The sequence below is a fragment of the Macrobrachium nipponense genome, chromosome 47 (genome assembly GCF_015104395.2).
Source record: "Macrobrachium nipponense isolate FS-2020 chromosome 47, ASM1510439v2, whole genome shotgun sequence".
Lineage (NCBI taxonomy): Eukaryota > Metazoa > Arthropoda > Malacostraca > Decapoda > Palaemonidae > Macrobrachium > Macrobrachium nipponense.
Window position 1 is genome coordinate 25,286,397 of NC_087222.1, and position 16,471 is coordinate 25,302,867.

General features: G+C 38.3%; 1 protein-coding gene across 1 annotated transcript in view; it reads right to left on the minus strand.

Annotated features, from left to right (window-relative positions):
• Positions 1-2,789: 2,789 nt before the first annotated feature.
• Positions 2,790-16,471, minus strand: part of LOC135204595 (alpha-1,2-mannosyltransferase ALG9-like) — a 30,603-nt gene continuing 16,921 nt past the window's right edge. Inside the window, exons 3-13 of the mRNA XM_064234745.1 lie at positions 12,536-12,741; positions 11,165-11,278; positions 10,741-10,851; positions 9,532-9,619; positions 9,081-9,275; positions 8,185-8,362; positions 7,884-8,021; positions 7,421-7,562; positions 6,901-7,030; positions 6,323-6,453; positions 2,790-5,971 (exon numbers count right to left, since the gene is read on the minus strand). Of these exons, the coding sequence (XP_064090815.1) occupies positions 5,845-5,971; positions 6,323-6,453; positions 6,901-7,030; positions 7,421-7,562; positions 7,884-8,021; positions 8,185-8,362; positions 9,081-9,275; positions 9,532-9,619; positions 10,741-10,851; positions 11,165-11,278; positions 12,536-12,741 (1,560 nt within the window). The 3' untranslated portion in view covers positions 2,790-5,844. The remainder of the gene's footprint in view (positions 5,972-6,322; positions 6,454-6,900; positions 7,031-7,420; positions 7,563-7,883; positions 8,022-8,184; positions 8,363-9,080; positions 9,276-9,531; positions 9,620-10,740; positions 10,852-11,164; positions 11,279-12,535; positions 12,742-16,471) is intronic.

The following is a 16,471-nucleotide window of genomic DNA, read 5'->3' on the forward strand; positions in this document are numbered from 1 at the left end:
GAAGCGACTGACCTCATACCCTTTGCTCACTTCTGTGTCGAAAATAATATGTTCGCTCTCTCACCCAAACACACGACTTCGGCCTCGTTCGCTCACGACAAAATTAACAACAAAACGAACGAAGCCACCAAACCAACACGAACCGAACGAAACTATCAAACAACTTACATTGCATTGTTAACCAATTATACAAACCATTCACAAGACAATATTCCTTGGTAACAACGCTTATTACAATTAAATATAAATAAAACATTCATTTGTACACAACCTGCACATTTCCACTTAACGCTATGTAATATAAAGGAACATTTTCCATATACAACATGAACATAGATATTCAATAAAAATTGATTTTCCATGTCGTTATTGTAAGTAACGACAGTACTTTTTTGGGGATTGTCCAAGGTGATCGTACATGGTCCACTCTGGACCCTACGGTTTTTTACCCTATACCATAGGGCTATTTATATAAACAAAATAAGATTAATATCAATACAATAAATTGAACCTAAATATAACAAAAAATAATAAAAATACAACAAATTAAACAAAAATTATAAAATTAGACAGACCAACGTAATGACATCGTCACACGACGGGGGAAATTAACAATTTCCGGCTTCTCCAGACTCACCAAGTGGTCGAAGTCCTCGTCGAACTCCATCTTCCATCTTTTATAACGAATTTCGTTCATGAAAAGCTTCGTCAATTCCTTGAGCTAACCGAAATGACGGTAAATGACGCTATACGTTTTCTCGCGGAAATGGAGTGGGTGTTGTTATGGGTAGTAGTAGTAATTGTGGGTGATTTGCTGTGTGACGGCTCGTCTTTTGCGGAGTTTTTGTTTTTATGAATTTATTTGTTTTTTCTTTCATATTTTCTGTTTATTCTAGATGAATTTGGACATAAATCTATTTGTTGTTTTATATATTAACCATTTTTGTGCGTTAGATATCGTTTATTTTATCTATTAAATGTTTTTGGGGCATGAACTTGTGATTTTGTATTTTTTGGTACTTTTATTCATATTTTTGGTTTATTGGGCATATATTTCTTGGTTGTTTTCTTTATCAAGTTTTTTGTCTGTTATATATAGTTCATTTGATTCATTTTTTAACATAAATTGGCAATTTTTTTTTTTTTTACATTTTTGGGGCTAATTCTTCTATATTTTGGATGTTTTTTAGGCATATATTCATTGGTTGCATATTTAATAAGTTTTTTGTCTGTTAGATATAGTTTATCTAATTTATTTACTGCTTTTTGGGCATTAACTTGATTCTTTTAGGTTTTTGGCATAATTTATATTTTCAATTCATTCTGGATTTTTTGGACATAAATTTAATGATTGTTTTATATATTAAATTTTTTGTCTGTTATATATAGTTTATATTATTTACTAACTGATCTTTCTGTTAGACACAGTTTCTTCCATTTTCTGGACATAAACTTGACTATCTTTAATATATTTTTGGAGTAATTTTCTAACCATTCTGGATGCTTTTAGACATAAATTTACTGATTGTTTTATATATCAACTTTTTATTGCTTGTACAAAAAACTCGTGTTGCCAAAGAAATTTCTGCACACTTTTTAATTTTGTTTTTTTATAGACCTTACCTTGATGTATATATACATTGGGGATCTCAGTATTGTTCTGTATAAATACTTGTTTTCTTTAAGATATATCTATGTGGGAATTTTTGTATGTTCTTTGTTAAAATGCCTCTTATATTTCAAACGAGCAAATTGCATCATCTGTAACTGATCCTAATTGGTCCAGAACCAGAATACCTCTTTAGAATCTCTATAAAAAGATAGTTCTTTAGAGCTTATCAACTTTGTTTGGATACTGTTCTGGAAGGAATCGCACTCCAATTAGCGCAAGAGCAACTCTGAGAGTATGGAAAATAACGGGATGGCTAACAAAATACAAACTGCACTGGTATGAGTTTGGAGACCAAAGATGTTTAAGATACCCAAATCAAGGGCAAAAGTCCAAAGCAGTCTTCGGTACCTGGTTCATCTTCCAGTAACTCTTCTGCTACTTGCTAATTGCTTTAAAGCAATTATTCCTCCTTATTTGGAGAATATAGCATAGGCTACAGTAAGACAGAACATCCTATGGTGATATATTCGATGGGGCTCCAAGTACCATTTGCTATCCTCGTTAAGACATTCTCATTGGACCACGAAGATTCCTTTCTTCATTTTGTAAGCCTATACTGTTCCTTATTTTTGGTCAGAGATCTTCAACTATGAATCATTAAGTGGGGTGTTTGCGCGAATGCCCATTTCATTTGCAGGAAGGAACACCATACCTTAGAAAAGTACGCATTCTAATTTCAGAGCCTAGCGTCTGTACTTGTTTCCCACGAGTTCTGTTCTAAGTTAGGTATACGTATCTTAGTTTAACCAGACCACTGAGCTGATCATAGGCTCTCCTCGGGCTGGCCCGAAGGATCATTTTTACGTGGCTAGGAACCAATTGGTTACAGAGCTACGGGACCTACCTACAGCTTATTGTGGGATCCGGGCCACATTATATCAAAAAATAAATTTCTAATCACCAGAAATAAATTCCTCTGATTCCACACTGGCAGAGTAGAGAGTCGAACTCGCGGCTACCATATCGGTAGGCAAGCGTGTGAACCACTTGTCCAATGGGGAACTAGAGGTTCTGTTCTGTCTAGAGAATTGTTCCCACCCCATATCAAACACTCGACTTGTATTGTAATAAGCTTGCAACTTAGAAAACCCCGGGACTGCTTTTAAAAGGTAACACACACCAGAATAACGTTTTTATTACCATTTGTAACTTCATACAAATATTGTTGGAATGTTGAGTGATACAAAATATTTGTACACGATACAGTACATACAACTACTGCAGTGTTGGCGTGCAAAATTAACGATATCAGTTGTACAGCGACATGACCACGCTACAGTACTTGTACAGGAGTACTGAGACATTACACAAGTTGGTACATAAAATTCTAATTTGTCTACCTCACAGTGACAGGGTCCTTGTTATCTAATGAACTCTACATTGAGTAATTTTCTCAACAACATTCCAGCAAGGATGTAAATACCAGTTACAAGTAGATATTTGTACAATTTATGATTCCTAAACACAAAATTTTATTTCAACATTAATATCCAAAACCTTTGTTTACAGATAATGTTAAAATATGTATGTGTGTGTGTGTGAAAAGAGTATATACAGCATTTCAGGCCAAGTTAACTTTGTAACATTTACGATTGTTTACCTTGTCTATTATAAAAGAATTTAACAATTAGTCACTGCTATGTGAAGTTGGGGATAAAATCTTGTAGAACCTCAAAGAGTTAAACAATGCAAACAACCAATACCACCGTTTGCCATTTCAATAGAAAGTTTGAAAAGCAGAAACGAATTCATGATCTGACATGCTACTGACAGCCTCCAAAATGGTGGTGACTGCCATACAGCAAAAATGTGTACAAGTATCATTCCTCTATATTCTACATTTGGGCAAGTTGGAATAAGGGGTAAACATGTGAAATCATTTACCTGAACACTTGACATTGTATGGAAATTGAGTCAATGTTGTTTTGAAAGATGACAAGATATCACTGATAGGAGCAAGCGAGAGATTATAGGTAGTAAGCCCTTATGATGGACTTCCTCCTTCAGTCTAGCAGAGCACAAGAAGACAAATGGCACATTCGTATGGATTCAATAGAGGTATACATGGACAGCCTAGGGATCAGGATAAATATTAATGTATTCCTAATATTCTCTACTGAAACTGGGCAGGTTGTATACACCCATGGGCCTTTGTCCTTTAAATACGCAAATTCTCGTTCATTAGGCTTTCTATCCCTTGAGAAGCGAAGGCATCGTTACTGCAACTTTTCTGCCATTGGTGGAACGCTGGTCTTGTATCCCAGTAACTGTCCACTGAATAGCAATCAAATCTTAAGACACCAGGGATGATATCTTACTTGGCCACCTACCACTAGCATCATTTGAATAAGGCACTTCAGCAATCGCTCTGGTCTCCGCTGCAAGTTCTTTGTTTCCCAGTCTCAATTTCTACATTCTGTTGAGGAGCTAATACTCATACACACAGCACAGTACCAAACGTTTCATTCCCATTAATGCAAGACTTTGAGACGATCTACCCGGCAGTGTTGCGGCTGTTGATGGTCATACATTTACAAAAGGCCGTGATAGTACTCCTTTAGAGTGCCAAAATTTTATACGTATATAACTTTTTGGCTTTTATCTATTCATGAACAAATTCCAGCGCTAAACATAACCACCAGTCTGGCGCTATAAAATCGGCAATTTATGCCACTATAACAGGCCAAGTTTCTGTTATCAGTGCCATAAGGTGCCAATAATACAGTGCCGAAGATAGGGGCTGGTAAAAATGGAAAAGGATCCCAAGATGGTGGATGTTTGCGATGAGGCTGAGGAAGAAAGCGGTCATACTGATACCTAAATGAGCAGGTTCCATTTACCATAATATTTCTTTCGACTAAAAGTGGATGCAGACACTTTCCCTCTTCAACACCAACTTCAAAAGCAGAGTAATCAATGGGAAAACAATTGAATCAAATGTTTATATTTAAGCTAGAATCTTTCAAGCGCTGGATCTGAACTGGATGAAAATTCTTCCTTGAGATGTCAGCATTAACATTTCCTCAGATTACACACACACAGCTACAATACACTTTAAGAAAGCCATTAGATTTTGGCACTGAAATTAGAACAAAAAACTTATTTTCTAAAAGGAAAACATTCATTAGTTTAAAAAATATTAACACCAGTACCGACTATTTATAACCTTGCTGGAATGTTGTTGAAAGAAATTTCTATCCACAACAATACACTATTTCAACCTCTAAGCTTGGGAAAAGAAATGGAGGTCACCTTTTAGTCCCTCAGGATCTGGGAAGCTTAAGAAACAGATGGAAGAGCTGATATGTTCACTAAAGAAATAGGCATTATATTGAACAGGACAGGTGATGGAAAAATCTGGTACAGAAACCGACGGTATAACATGAAGCATACATTGAAACAGCACTTTATGAAAAAATTTCTAATCTTAATATTGTTTATCTGACACCTGACTTTTATAACTTTTAATGCCGAGAGAAGAAAACGTTTAATGGTTGTTTCATACAATACAGTGGTTCCCCCCGCATTCACTGGGAATGTGTACTAGACCATCCCCCTAAAATAGTCAAAATCCGCAAATAGCTGGACCCCTATAAAAATGCTGAAAACGGCCTATTTTGTTAGTTAAAACTCAAGAAAAACTCACTAAAAATTTTCATATCTGGTTTTTTTAATAGTTTTATCACAAAAAGTACACTTTATGATGAAATTGATAAAAAAAAAAAATCCCAGAAATTCCTGGATATTTCTCGCAGAAAAATACAGCGAATAGGTGAATTTCCCGCGAATCATGGAGTAGATATGGTCCAGAGATAAATCTGCGAATCCGGAGAACGCGAATACGGGAGCCCCACTGTACTTCTGACGAATTGCATAGAAACCGCTTAAGCGCAGACATCCAATTTTCCTATTTCCCAACAACCAATTTTCCTATTTCCCAAGCCACAGAGGTTCAACAAGAACAAAAATGATTGAAAACCAGGAGTAACAGCATCAATACCTCCCACTATTGCACAATAAAAAGACTACATTGACCGACATTAGAAATGACTGCTACAGGAAGTTAGCATAACAATGGAATGCTTCGAGAAAATAAAATTTCAATCCTCACTAATAATACTGCAAATAAATTAGTATTTCATCTCACAACAAACTATGACAATCAACAAATACTATAAGCGTCCGGGGTACCGACTTCTTGGTTTCCACTTCGTTGATTGCATCAGGGTGTAGTTCACGTAGTGGCAGTGCTGTTCCGTCAGGAAGGGGACGTAGAAGGCTCGGAATAGTTTGTGGGACCTGCAAGGCAATGAAATACTTAGCAGCGTCAATTTGCACGTGAATTGGTATAAGTAAAATAATCGCCAAAATTCAATTAAAGCTTCATAGAACTGGACATCTGTATCCTATGAAATATGATTGTCACATGATGAAGCAAGGAAGATGGTGTTGACGTCGTAATTGGAATTGCTCGGTTGGTGTATCAACCTTTTCTTGAGTCCTTCTCAAACTCTACAAAGAAGTTTAAAGTCTTAAAAGTTTACAAATTAAATGAACAGTGGCTATCGGTTTTGATGGTACTCTGACTGTCAAAGTTTATCATTTCCCCACTATTTATATACCCTATATTAAATAGTGAATATTCCACACCTCACAGCATCCATGAAAGGAACAGTGTGTACGACAGTCCAGTCCGAGGACTGCTTCGAATATCGGGGCTCACGATCCGTCTCCTCCTCCTTGTCCAAGTCTATCAAAAACTGACACGACGAAATATTTACCTGAAATTATACAAAACAGAAGTCATACTCCAATGCAACACTCTCAAAAACCTGATTACAGAAATACGAATAAATAATTCAAGGATTAGAAATGGATTTTTTTGCAACAACACAATTTCTTCATACAAACTCATCAACTGCGTACAGCGCTCATTTGCTGTTTGAATATCACCGACACCTACATCTCCCTCAACTTTTCTCGGGTATGACTCACGAATGGTTGTTGCAGACATAAACTAGTCATGAGTGGAGATTGCTATCTGTAATGACTTTAATAGTAACAGGTTTGCATTTTATGTAAGCATACATACAGCCTTATTTCACTTTTAAATGCACTTTCTGGGCATTCAAGAGTAATTAAAATATGAAGCTTGCTTATTTTAGGGACAATATAAAAATTATAGCACTGAAAACTGCAGGAAAAATGTTACAAGCCCAAATACTTACATATCTGGAAACCTCCTCCCGGTTCAAGTCATTCATATCCTGGGGAATTGAAATGGTCCCATTTATGTCCTGAGAATAAGGCTTTGGGAGCTGCCCTCGAAACTCACTCGCGATGAACTGAAGGTTCCAGCTGGAATAAACAAAGGAAATATGACACATTTTTAACCAATTTGTATTTTTCATAACTAACAAACCTTCAGTCTTAACGTTAGGATAATACTAGTACCAAGCTGGAAACCGGTAGAATTAAAATTAAACTTGTGAGATCCAGGGACTATTGGCATCTATATACCAGGTCACGGGGCATGTAGTGCCCGGAATAACTAGGCTTAAAATTTTGCATCACATTTACAAGCTTATTTGATGCAAAAGTGCACTGCAAAATTAAGGAGCAGTTTTTTTACCCACATGTTATTTTAAAGTGTTGCTTAGAAATGAACTAACATTTGAAATAAGTGTCAATAATCAGGTCCATTAAGGAATGACAAGGAAAAAACTGGTCAAAAATGGTCCTACTTACTTCAAGCCTGGAAGAAAGAAAGACGAAGGGTATCTGTACCACTCTTTTCCCACACAGAGATTGATCGGACGGTCGGGTGGGAAGTTCTGTTCTGCCGAGAGTCTGTTCAGCTCCATGAAGATTTCAAAAGGGGCATGGTACGCTGGAAAAAGGAATAAATCAACGTCATAAACCTACAGGGCCAGCCCCAGAAGAGCCTTTATTGGGCTTACAGGTCTGGATAAACTAATCCTTCATATAATAATAATAATATTGGCTCCATTGAAATTAATATTGATCACAACTGAAACATGAAAACTACTGAAAACTATTTCAAAGCCAAGATTTTATGGACAACTGTCCAGTAGGAATAACATTCACTAACAAAAAGGTCTTCTAACTCTTCGCTTGTTTTGCTATATTGAAACTGTTTCAACCTTCCACATTAAAAACTCAGAGCACGGTTAATCGCTACCCAACTTACCTTTATACTGACCAACGATACGGGACACGCTGAGGACTGACGTGAAAATAACTACGCCAAGTGCAAACCAGCTTGTGTGATTGAGGTAATGTTGCCGTTTTGTTGTTAGCAATGACGATCCGAGCTTCTGACAACAATCTGAAATATGATGTGCTTTGTGCTTTCAGTGATATAATGAGGAAATATATCTAGGCCAAACACATTTTTCAACAACCTCCACTGAATAACAGGGCAGTCTTTGGTTATAAATGTTACGACACGACCTGAATCTGCATTCACACGAATAACGAGGCAATCTTACCTATAGTGATGGCCCCTGCCAATCCAATGAGAGGGTAGACGGGGAAGAGAAATCGTTCTTCTTTATGTGGCTGCACAATGAAGACGGCCATCCATATGTAAAAGGGCGAGAGGCTCAGCCAAATAGGGATGTGGATGCTGCCTTTTTTGGATAAGGGTACTGAGTAAGAAACCAAAACCTGCAAAGGAAAAGGCAGCACTTACATATGCAAATTATGCTCCACTTCACCGAATATCCGTAAGGCATCTTTCCTAGCAATGCCACAGACTAATACGACAACCTGAGACAAAAATATCCTTTTCAAAGAGACATCATTTGCCGTTATCAAAGAAGAAGGATATTATAAGTTCCAGGAAATACTACAGCGAATTCCACATTTTGGAAGCGAATGAAACGAGAGACTGATCACCAACTCAGTACCCCTGGAACTGTGTGAGGGAAGAATTAGCATTTACTCAAGAGGCTATTGGAAGTTACACCTGCAATTATTACTGAAACAAGAATGCATTCCTCTGGGATACAAGAAGATATGAGAAAAGGGACAGATGTAACACCATTAAATTATAATAATAATAAGGCTGGTTTGAGAGGATATTAGAAATGGGTTTACAGAAATGCCTGAGGAATGAATAGGACTGTTTACAGCAGTATGGGTGAACGAAAACTGAGGTGATATGCTGATATATATACTTGAAGATCCACAGGGAGCATGCATACTAAGTAATCTTCCTTTATCTAATAGACAAAGGGGCGGTGAACCTGATAAACATCGCAAAACATGAACAAATCATAAAAAGTATGTGATCAATGAGGATGCAACGAAAGATCCTATGTTGTGCATACAAGTACAGCATCAGCTGCGCACATTGCTAAAACACTCTGGAAGAACTACTTACATACAGAGGCAAGGACACCAAAGCAGCGATGAATACAATGTTGAAATTCAAGAATCCATTCAATATATAAAATGTCCATGGCTCGGTTCCATACAAATCAGGTCCATGGGAGGTGAAGACATTGTACATGACAATATTCAGTGGAGCAACAACAAACCGACCAAAGTAGTGGGAGTCAATCTGTACCATAGGGATCTGAAATGAACACAAATGGTAGAGAATAAAAGTAAAGGTACTCAAAAATACATAATACAAAATTCTTTACTATCATTTAATCTATGTATGCCATCCTTACATAAATATGTATACGTACACCTCAATGATAATGAAGTTATATGAGGAAGTGTGTTAGAAAAGTAGATAACAACCTAATACTAGTAAATTGCAACTCTTTTCACAAGACATGCATGAAATTTCATCTAAATAAAAACAATGTGTAAACACTACATACCAGTATTGTGACAGCAGATATTAGGCACCATTTACCGAACATCACGAACTGTTGTCTTCGTATAACTATGTCATAGGCAATAGGAATTCTGGTAAAAGGAAACATACTAAATAGAGAAGATGCCATTTGGCAAACATTAAAAAAATGTTTCATTTATGCCATAATATTCAAAAGTGACTGAATCTAACTTATGCCTGCTTGAAGCACAAACTATGCGAGACGAGTACTAATCGGTTACTAGGGGGAGTACCTCTGTCCTGTAATTTAAAACTGCTCTTCAACACCTTGACAGCTTTATAGCTGGCTATATATCACACTGTTTTCCCTGACAATAGCGATAGATGTTACTAATACTGTCAAGTAATTACAGAGTCATACTGGATGCTCAAGCGTATAACAATAAGTATGAGCAGTCCTAGGTTATCGGCGATCCGGTTTCATGGCGCTGGTCTTGCGCCATAAAATCGGCGATTTATGGTGCCATAACAGGTCGAGTTACAGTTATCGGCGCCATAACACACCTAACAGGGGTGCCATAATGGTGCTTATGGCGCCAGTACCAGTAATCGGCACTTTAAGCGCATAAACAGCCAAGTTTCGGTTAATGGCGACTTTCGCTTATCAGCGCCCCCTTGGGGACAGAACTCCCGCCAATAACTGGGGACTGCCTGTGCAATACAGTGGACCTCCCGTATTTGTGTTCTCTGGATTCGCGGATTCACATATTCGTGGATTTCTCTCAGGAACGTTTCCCCGCATTATTCGCACATTCGCGGTATTTTTCTATGAGAAATATCCACAAATTATTGTTTTTTTTTATCAATTTGATCATAAAATGCACTTTTTGTGATAAAACTATTAAACAAACCAAGTATGAAAATTTTTAGTGGGTTTTTCTGGAGTTTCAACTAACAAAATAGGCTGTTTTTAGCATTTTTTTAGGGGTTCCAAACTTTCGCGGGCTCTAACTATTCACGGGGGGGTCTGGTACGCATTCCCCGCGAATACGGGGGGACCACTGTAATTCTAGCAATAAGATATTCTCCAAACACAAAACTCTTACTCAAATTTATGCAATCCCATATACAATGCACTAGCAGTTTACCTAAGGACAGATAACAGTTAACATTGATTACTCGTAAAACATATCCATGACAACAACTGACAGAATCTCATAAATAACGCATCAAACTAAAACACACCACTTACCCGATTGCAGCTGCAAAAGGCCAGCCCAGAAAAGTGGATATGGCAGTCGTGAAGATGGAAAGCTCATAAGCCTGATGGTACCAGGCTCCCATCGACATCAGGGTCATATACCTGAAAAAATAATCATATTAAACAGAGAACATATACACAAGAGTAACACTCGATTTATAAGTGAAACACCTACTACGCACTGAAAAGTTTTAATCTTTTATCTGTGAGAGTGTCAGTTCACTTTGCATAGAGAGAGAGAGAGAGAGAGAGAGAGAGAGAGAGAGAGAGAGAGAGAGAAAGAGAGAGCGCCTTGATCTTAAAGGAAGACATCTTTACAAACATCTAAACGATACTTTGCTATCTTTACCCCTCAGCACCTTAGTTCTGCCCAAAATTATCATGCACAATAATCTCCCGACAGCAATTTACTCACATGGCAAAGCTAGAGGGAAGGAATGCAGTAGACGCTATGAACATCCCGGCAGCGAATACCAGAATGCAAAGAGTCAGCCTTCCAACATTTGCTCCAAATTCCTTGCAGATGCCTCTGGAAATTGAAGAACCATTTTTACACTCTCATACTAAATAGTTTTCGTTAGATGCTATAGAGAATGGGACGATATTCACACTCAGGAAAATTCGCCTACTTGCGGTACTCTTCACTGAGAAATATTCGCTAATTACTGTATTTTCATATTATTAACATTTGTTTTTTTTGCACTAACAAAATAGGCAGTCCCCACTAATACCAGGGATCAACTATAGTACTTAATACAGTTAAACTTAATCGAACAAAAGTTTGCAATGCTTAGTGTGACAATGTGCCCAATATTTACTCAAGAAAGGTATATCCAGGAAGGTAGACTTCAGACACAAGTATACACATTGCCAGGTTAAAACCACCTGTAGACAGGTGCAGTCGACCCCCGGTATTTGTGGGAGATAGGGACCACAACCTCTGGCAAATAGCCAAAATGTGCAAATACTCGAAACACCTCTAACAGCGCTTATAGCTGCTTATTTTGATAATATTTTAGTCACCAAAAGGATATGAAAATACAGTAATTAGTGAGTATATCTCAAAAATTTCATGAATAGGTGAATTTTCCTTGAATACAGAAAATTTTACTAATCCAGAACTGTAAATAGGAATGTAATATAATTGGTGGACACAGCATATCTTGCAATTCATATAATAACTTCTTAAAAATTCCTTGCAGCCCTACAAATTGTTGACAGTCAAATACAGTTGCTATGAACCTTACTGAATAATGAACATGCAATCTTATAAGAAAAAATAAACATGAACACTTGCAAATATCTTTTAAGAACTGCTGTAAACTCATGCACTTCCAAAAGAAAAATCAAAATCACATATTAGTAAAATTTTGCTAAAACCAAAATGCGAAAGGCTGGTACTGACAGGTCTCCATTAAATGTCAGTAATTCAAATATATATCACTCTATAAAGAACATTATGAAATATATAATGCTATGATCATGTTAATTGTTAGTGGTACAGCTTTATAAATCAGAAACTTTCTAGTATTCATTAATATTATGCTCAATGTTTCATGCAAAGTCTCTGACTCAGTAATAAAACAATGGATGTGTGTGTGTTTGTCAGACTATCCTGAATGCTGTAATGAAATATGAATGCACCTATTCTAAAAGTACTAAATTTGAGAAGTGAGCAAAAATAAAAGCCTGGAACCTATTTCATCTGCTAATAGCATTCTTTGTATTTAATACCAGCCCAGCAATCTTAATAAGAGAAGAAAAAAATCATGATGTACAACATTACCTGTAAAAATAAAGCTCGCACCCCGAGCAGCCTAACGCTAGCATGCATCGTATGAAGAAGAAGACCAGCATGCGGTTAGACTGTAACAGACTGGAGTATATCCAGCCTGGAACAGCGTGGAGAAGTATGTAAGTGTAGGACCTGAGGGCGTACTCAGGAGAGTATTCCCAAGTCTGGAATCCTTTGCCATACAAGAGGTAGTGCGTCTGTGAAATATACAAGTGGTGGTCATCTATAATTGTCAAATGCCGGAGAAAATTTAAAAAATTGACTCATTCATTTGCTTTAAATAGTATTCTTTCAAAAAGTGTCTCCAGTTCCTATAAAAACTGCGGAACAAAAGTACATACCTACTATAAATAAAGTGCATATCAAATTTCAGCATACTTAAGAACATATTCTAAAAGTAAAAACATCGTTTATCTTGTGACTAATAAAATGGAGCTTATTCTGTGAACAATTTTCAATGCACAATATCTTGGAAAGAACATGCAGTGAAATAGGATGATTTCACAGGGCGAACTTTTCTTCTTAACATGAAATCTGCTTGGCCATGCTTGGAACTGTGTTCCATCCATTTGTTTAAGAAGACTCACTGTATTCTTTATAACTATTAAAGTACCAGGGAGTACATGACTATGGCTCAGCCACTGAACAGCTATGTAATATCAGTAATATGTGATTCTGAACCACCCAAAATGACCCATATTAGTCCCTTTAATCTGAATCATAGGTAAGCTCATTACGATTATAATGTTAAATATGTTATTGTTATAATACAATTAAGTTTGTTCATACTTACCTGGCAGATATATATATAGCTGTATTTTCTGAAGTCCGACAGAATTTAAAAATTCGCGGCACACGCAGTGGGCGGCCAGGTGGTAGTACCCATTCCCGCCGCTGGGAGGCGGATATCAGGAACTATTCCCATTTTCTATTCATATTTTATCAGTGCCACTGTCTCCTGAGGGGAGGTGGGTGGGCATTTTAATTATATATATCTGCCAGGTAAGTATGAACAAACTTAATTGTATTATAACAATAACATTTTGTTCATGAAACTTACCTGACAGATATATATATAGCTGAATCCCACCTTCGGATGGTGGGAAGAGACAGAATAGGATTTTTGGGAAACTAAATTAAGTAGATGATATACATCTTGGTTCCTGACCTGTTAGCATAGCCGACTTCGTGATTACTGTCACCAAAGTCTGCTTCTGCGTTACTAGAGTTGCCAGCGAGGTAGAGACCTGTAATGCTGGTGCGCTCTAGATGATCTGTCAACGGGGGCGTGACCACAATGTGACTAGACCATATGACCATACTTTTGAGGGCACCGAAGCTAAAACCACCACCTGACCTAACCTATCAAAGTTAGTTCCATAACTTCTAGGCTAAAGAAAAGGAACGCGCCTCAAGCGACCAACCCTTCAAAGTTAAAAGCACACCTATCCCTTTTCTATAGGATAGGATTCGTGTTGCTTCTTGCACCCAATAATATATCTACGGATATGTATGGTCCTAGCGACTTACGGATCTGAAATGTCGTCTTCACATCCCGTCGGGAGTGTGAAGCGAACACAGAGTTACTTCGCTAAAGCGTGGAACTCAAGGGATGTTTTACTGTGGTCATGCTCTGTTGAAATGCTTCCGAGGCCGCGCCCCTCACCTCTTGAGCATTCATATTAAGAAAAAAATCTCAAAATCTTTATGCAAACATAATGAATGAGAACCTCTTAAAAGAACTCCTTGGCTATAATGCCAGGGTGGGTGTTTCTTGGACATGAACCAGTCTGGTCTTTTTACGGAACACCGCAGATTGTCGGGAGTGTGAAGCGAACCCAGAGTTGCTTCGCAAAAGCGTGGCACTCAGGATGTTACTGAGTGTCATGCTCTGTTGAAATGCTTCCGAGGCCGCGCCCTCACCTCTTGAGCATTGATATTAAGAAAAAATCTCAAATCTATGCAAACATAATGAAATGAGACCTCTTAAAAGAACTCCTTGGCTATCATGCCAGGGTGTTCTTGGACATGAACTAGTCTGGTCTTTTTACGGAACACCGCAGATTGTCTGTTGACCTTGACTTTCTATAGTTTTATCAAGATAAAACTTGAGAGACCCTACAGGGCACAGGACTCTCTAATGCCCTTGCCCAATAATTTGTGCCATACCCTTGGTCTCCAAGCCTTCGGGTCAATGGTCAGACAGGTTTTCGTTCTTATCAAGAACGGAAGGCTTAGCGGACAGACCGCATTATGTACTTTAAAGCCAAAACCTCTGATGATGGCTAAAACCTCACTAACCCTCCTTGCCGTGGCTAGAGCGGTTAGAATATTAGCCTTTCTGGTCACGCGTATTAAGTTCGCAGAAAGGATAGGTTCGAAATGCTTTTGGCATCAGAAACTCAGACTACGTCTAAGTTCCATGCCGGAACCTTTGATCCAGAGAATACAAGATCTCCACAGACCTCAAAGATCGTGAAGCTTTGTTGTTGACAGAACCGAATCTCTGAGCCTAGAGGCCGTCAACAACATATTTGCATATTCTACAACAGTTAGGACTTCTATCTTATCTCATACTTCATACGGAAAGATAGAACCATAACGAAATTCACAGAGGTCGAGGTGGAGGAACAGTCATTTCCCTTCACTATCTCCAGAAACGGCCCCCTCCGATTGAAAACTGAAAATAGGCAGCACTGCTTTGCCTTGGCCAAGAGACTGCCATTAATCTTGAAGATCTTATCGCTTCTCGATAGTCTGAACGCTTTCAGACTCAGAGAGGAGAGATATTAGATACTTCACTAAGTGACGATGTTTGATTACACCGATCTCTCGGGAAGGGTCTTTGGACAATTCTCTGAATTACCTGACCTCTGTGAATCCAACCTCTTAGAGGCCAACATGTGGCGACTAAAGCTAATCCTCTAGGATCATGAATAAGGGAACAACTTAAGAGGAAGCTCCTTCGTCTTCAATATTACGAAAAACTTAAAACGAAAGGACTCCCTCAGTCTCTCCTCACTTTCGACATACTTCTAAGTGAGGATTACTCAGACGTCAGTAGTTGTTGCCTTCGATCGAGAAGACCCCCACGGACGTGCACTAGATTAACGAACCTATTGAGGATCGTTACGTTCCGTGCCCAAGCCCATAACCAATTCTCTCTTCTCGAGCTATGAGAGAGCTGAGAAATTATCCGAGATGATTTGGGCCACTCGATCCAACCTCACCCTTCGAGGAACTGGAAAGCCGACTAATTGGCTTCCAATTCTTTCAGACAATGTGCCAGAACATCTGTTCTCTGTTCGGATGTCTGGCACCCTCTCGCTATCACCTGAGGTGATCCTCAAGCCAAGTTGAGAGAAAATTAGAATTACAAGATCTTTGATGTTATTCCAATTTCTTCGTGAGGAAAATTTGTAGAGGTCTGAATTGCTGTTTATTCAGGGAAAACAAGCTTCTCCAGCGAGGAAATGGTCCCAGCAAACTCATCCATTCCCTCACTCAGCCTGCTTCCTTCCCTAAATAAGGCTGCGCTTTTCATAAGCAGGAGAGCATTATTATAGTGCTATGCCGCGGTAGATTCGTACAGAATGTTACCGTGCGGTAAACCCGCACCTAACAAGTATAAGAGATATCTTGTTGAAATTTTCTAAGTAAACGGCAGGTATGATCATTCAAGATTACTAGAAATTTCCTCAACCCGAGGCTAAAATCCATGATTGTAGGGCAAAGAGACGGTTTATTAAGCCATTCCCGCAAGGGAGAGAGACGTAACCAACCGCGCATGACACCGAGCTAGCCGGTACTGCGTAGATCACAGTAACAGCAGCCTTGATCATCGTCTCGCACTATATGCCTGAGTTGCCAGCTACTCCTTTTACGAAGGGATAGGTATGAAATTATCGAGCCAAAGGAAAACTCTCA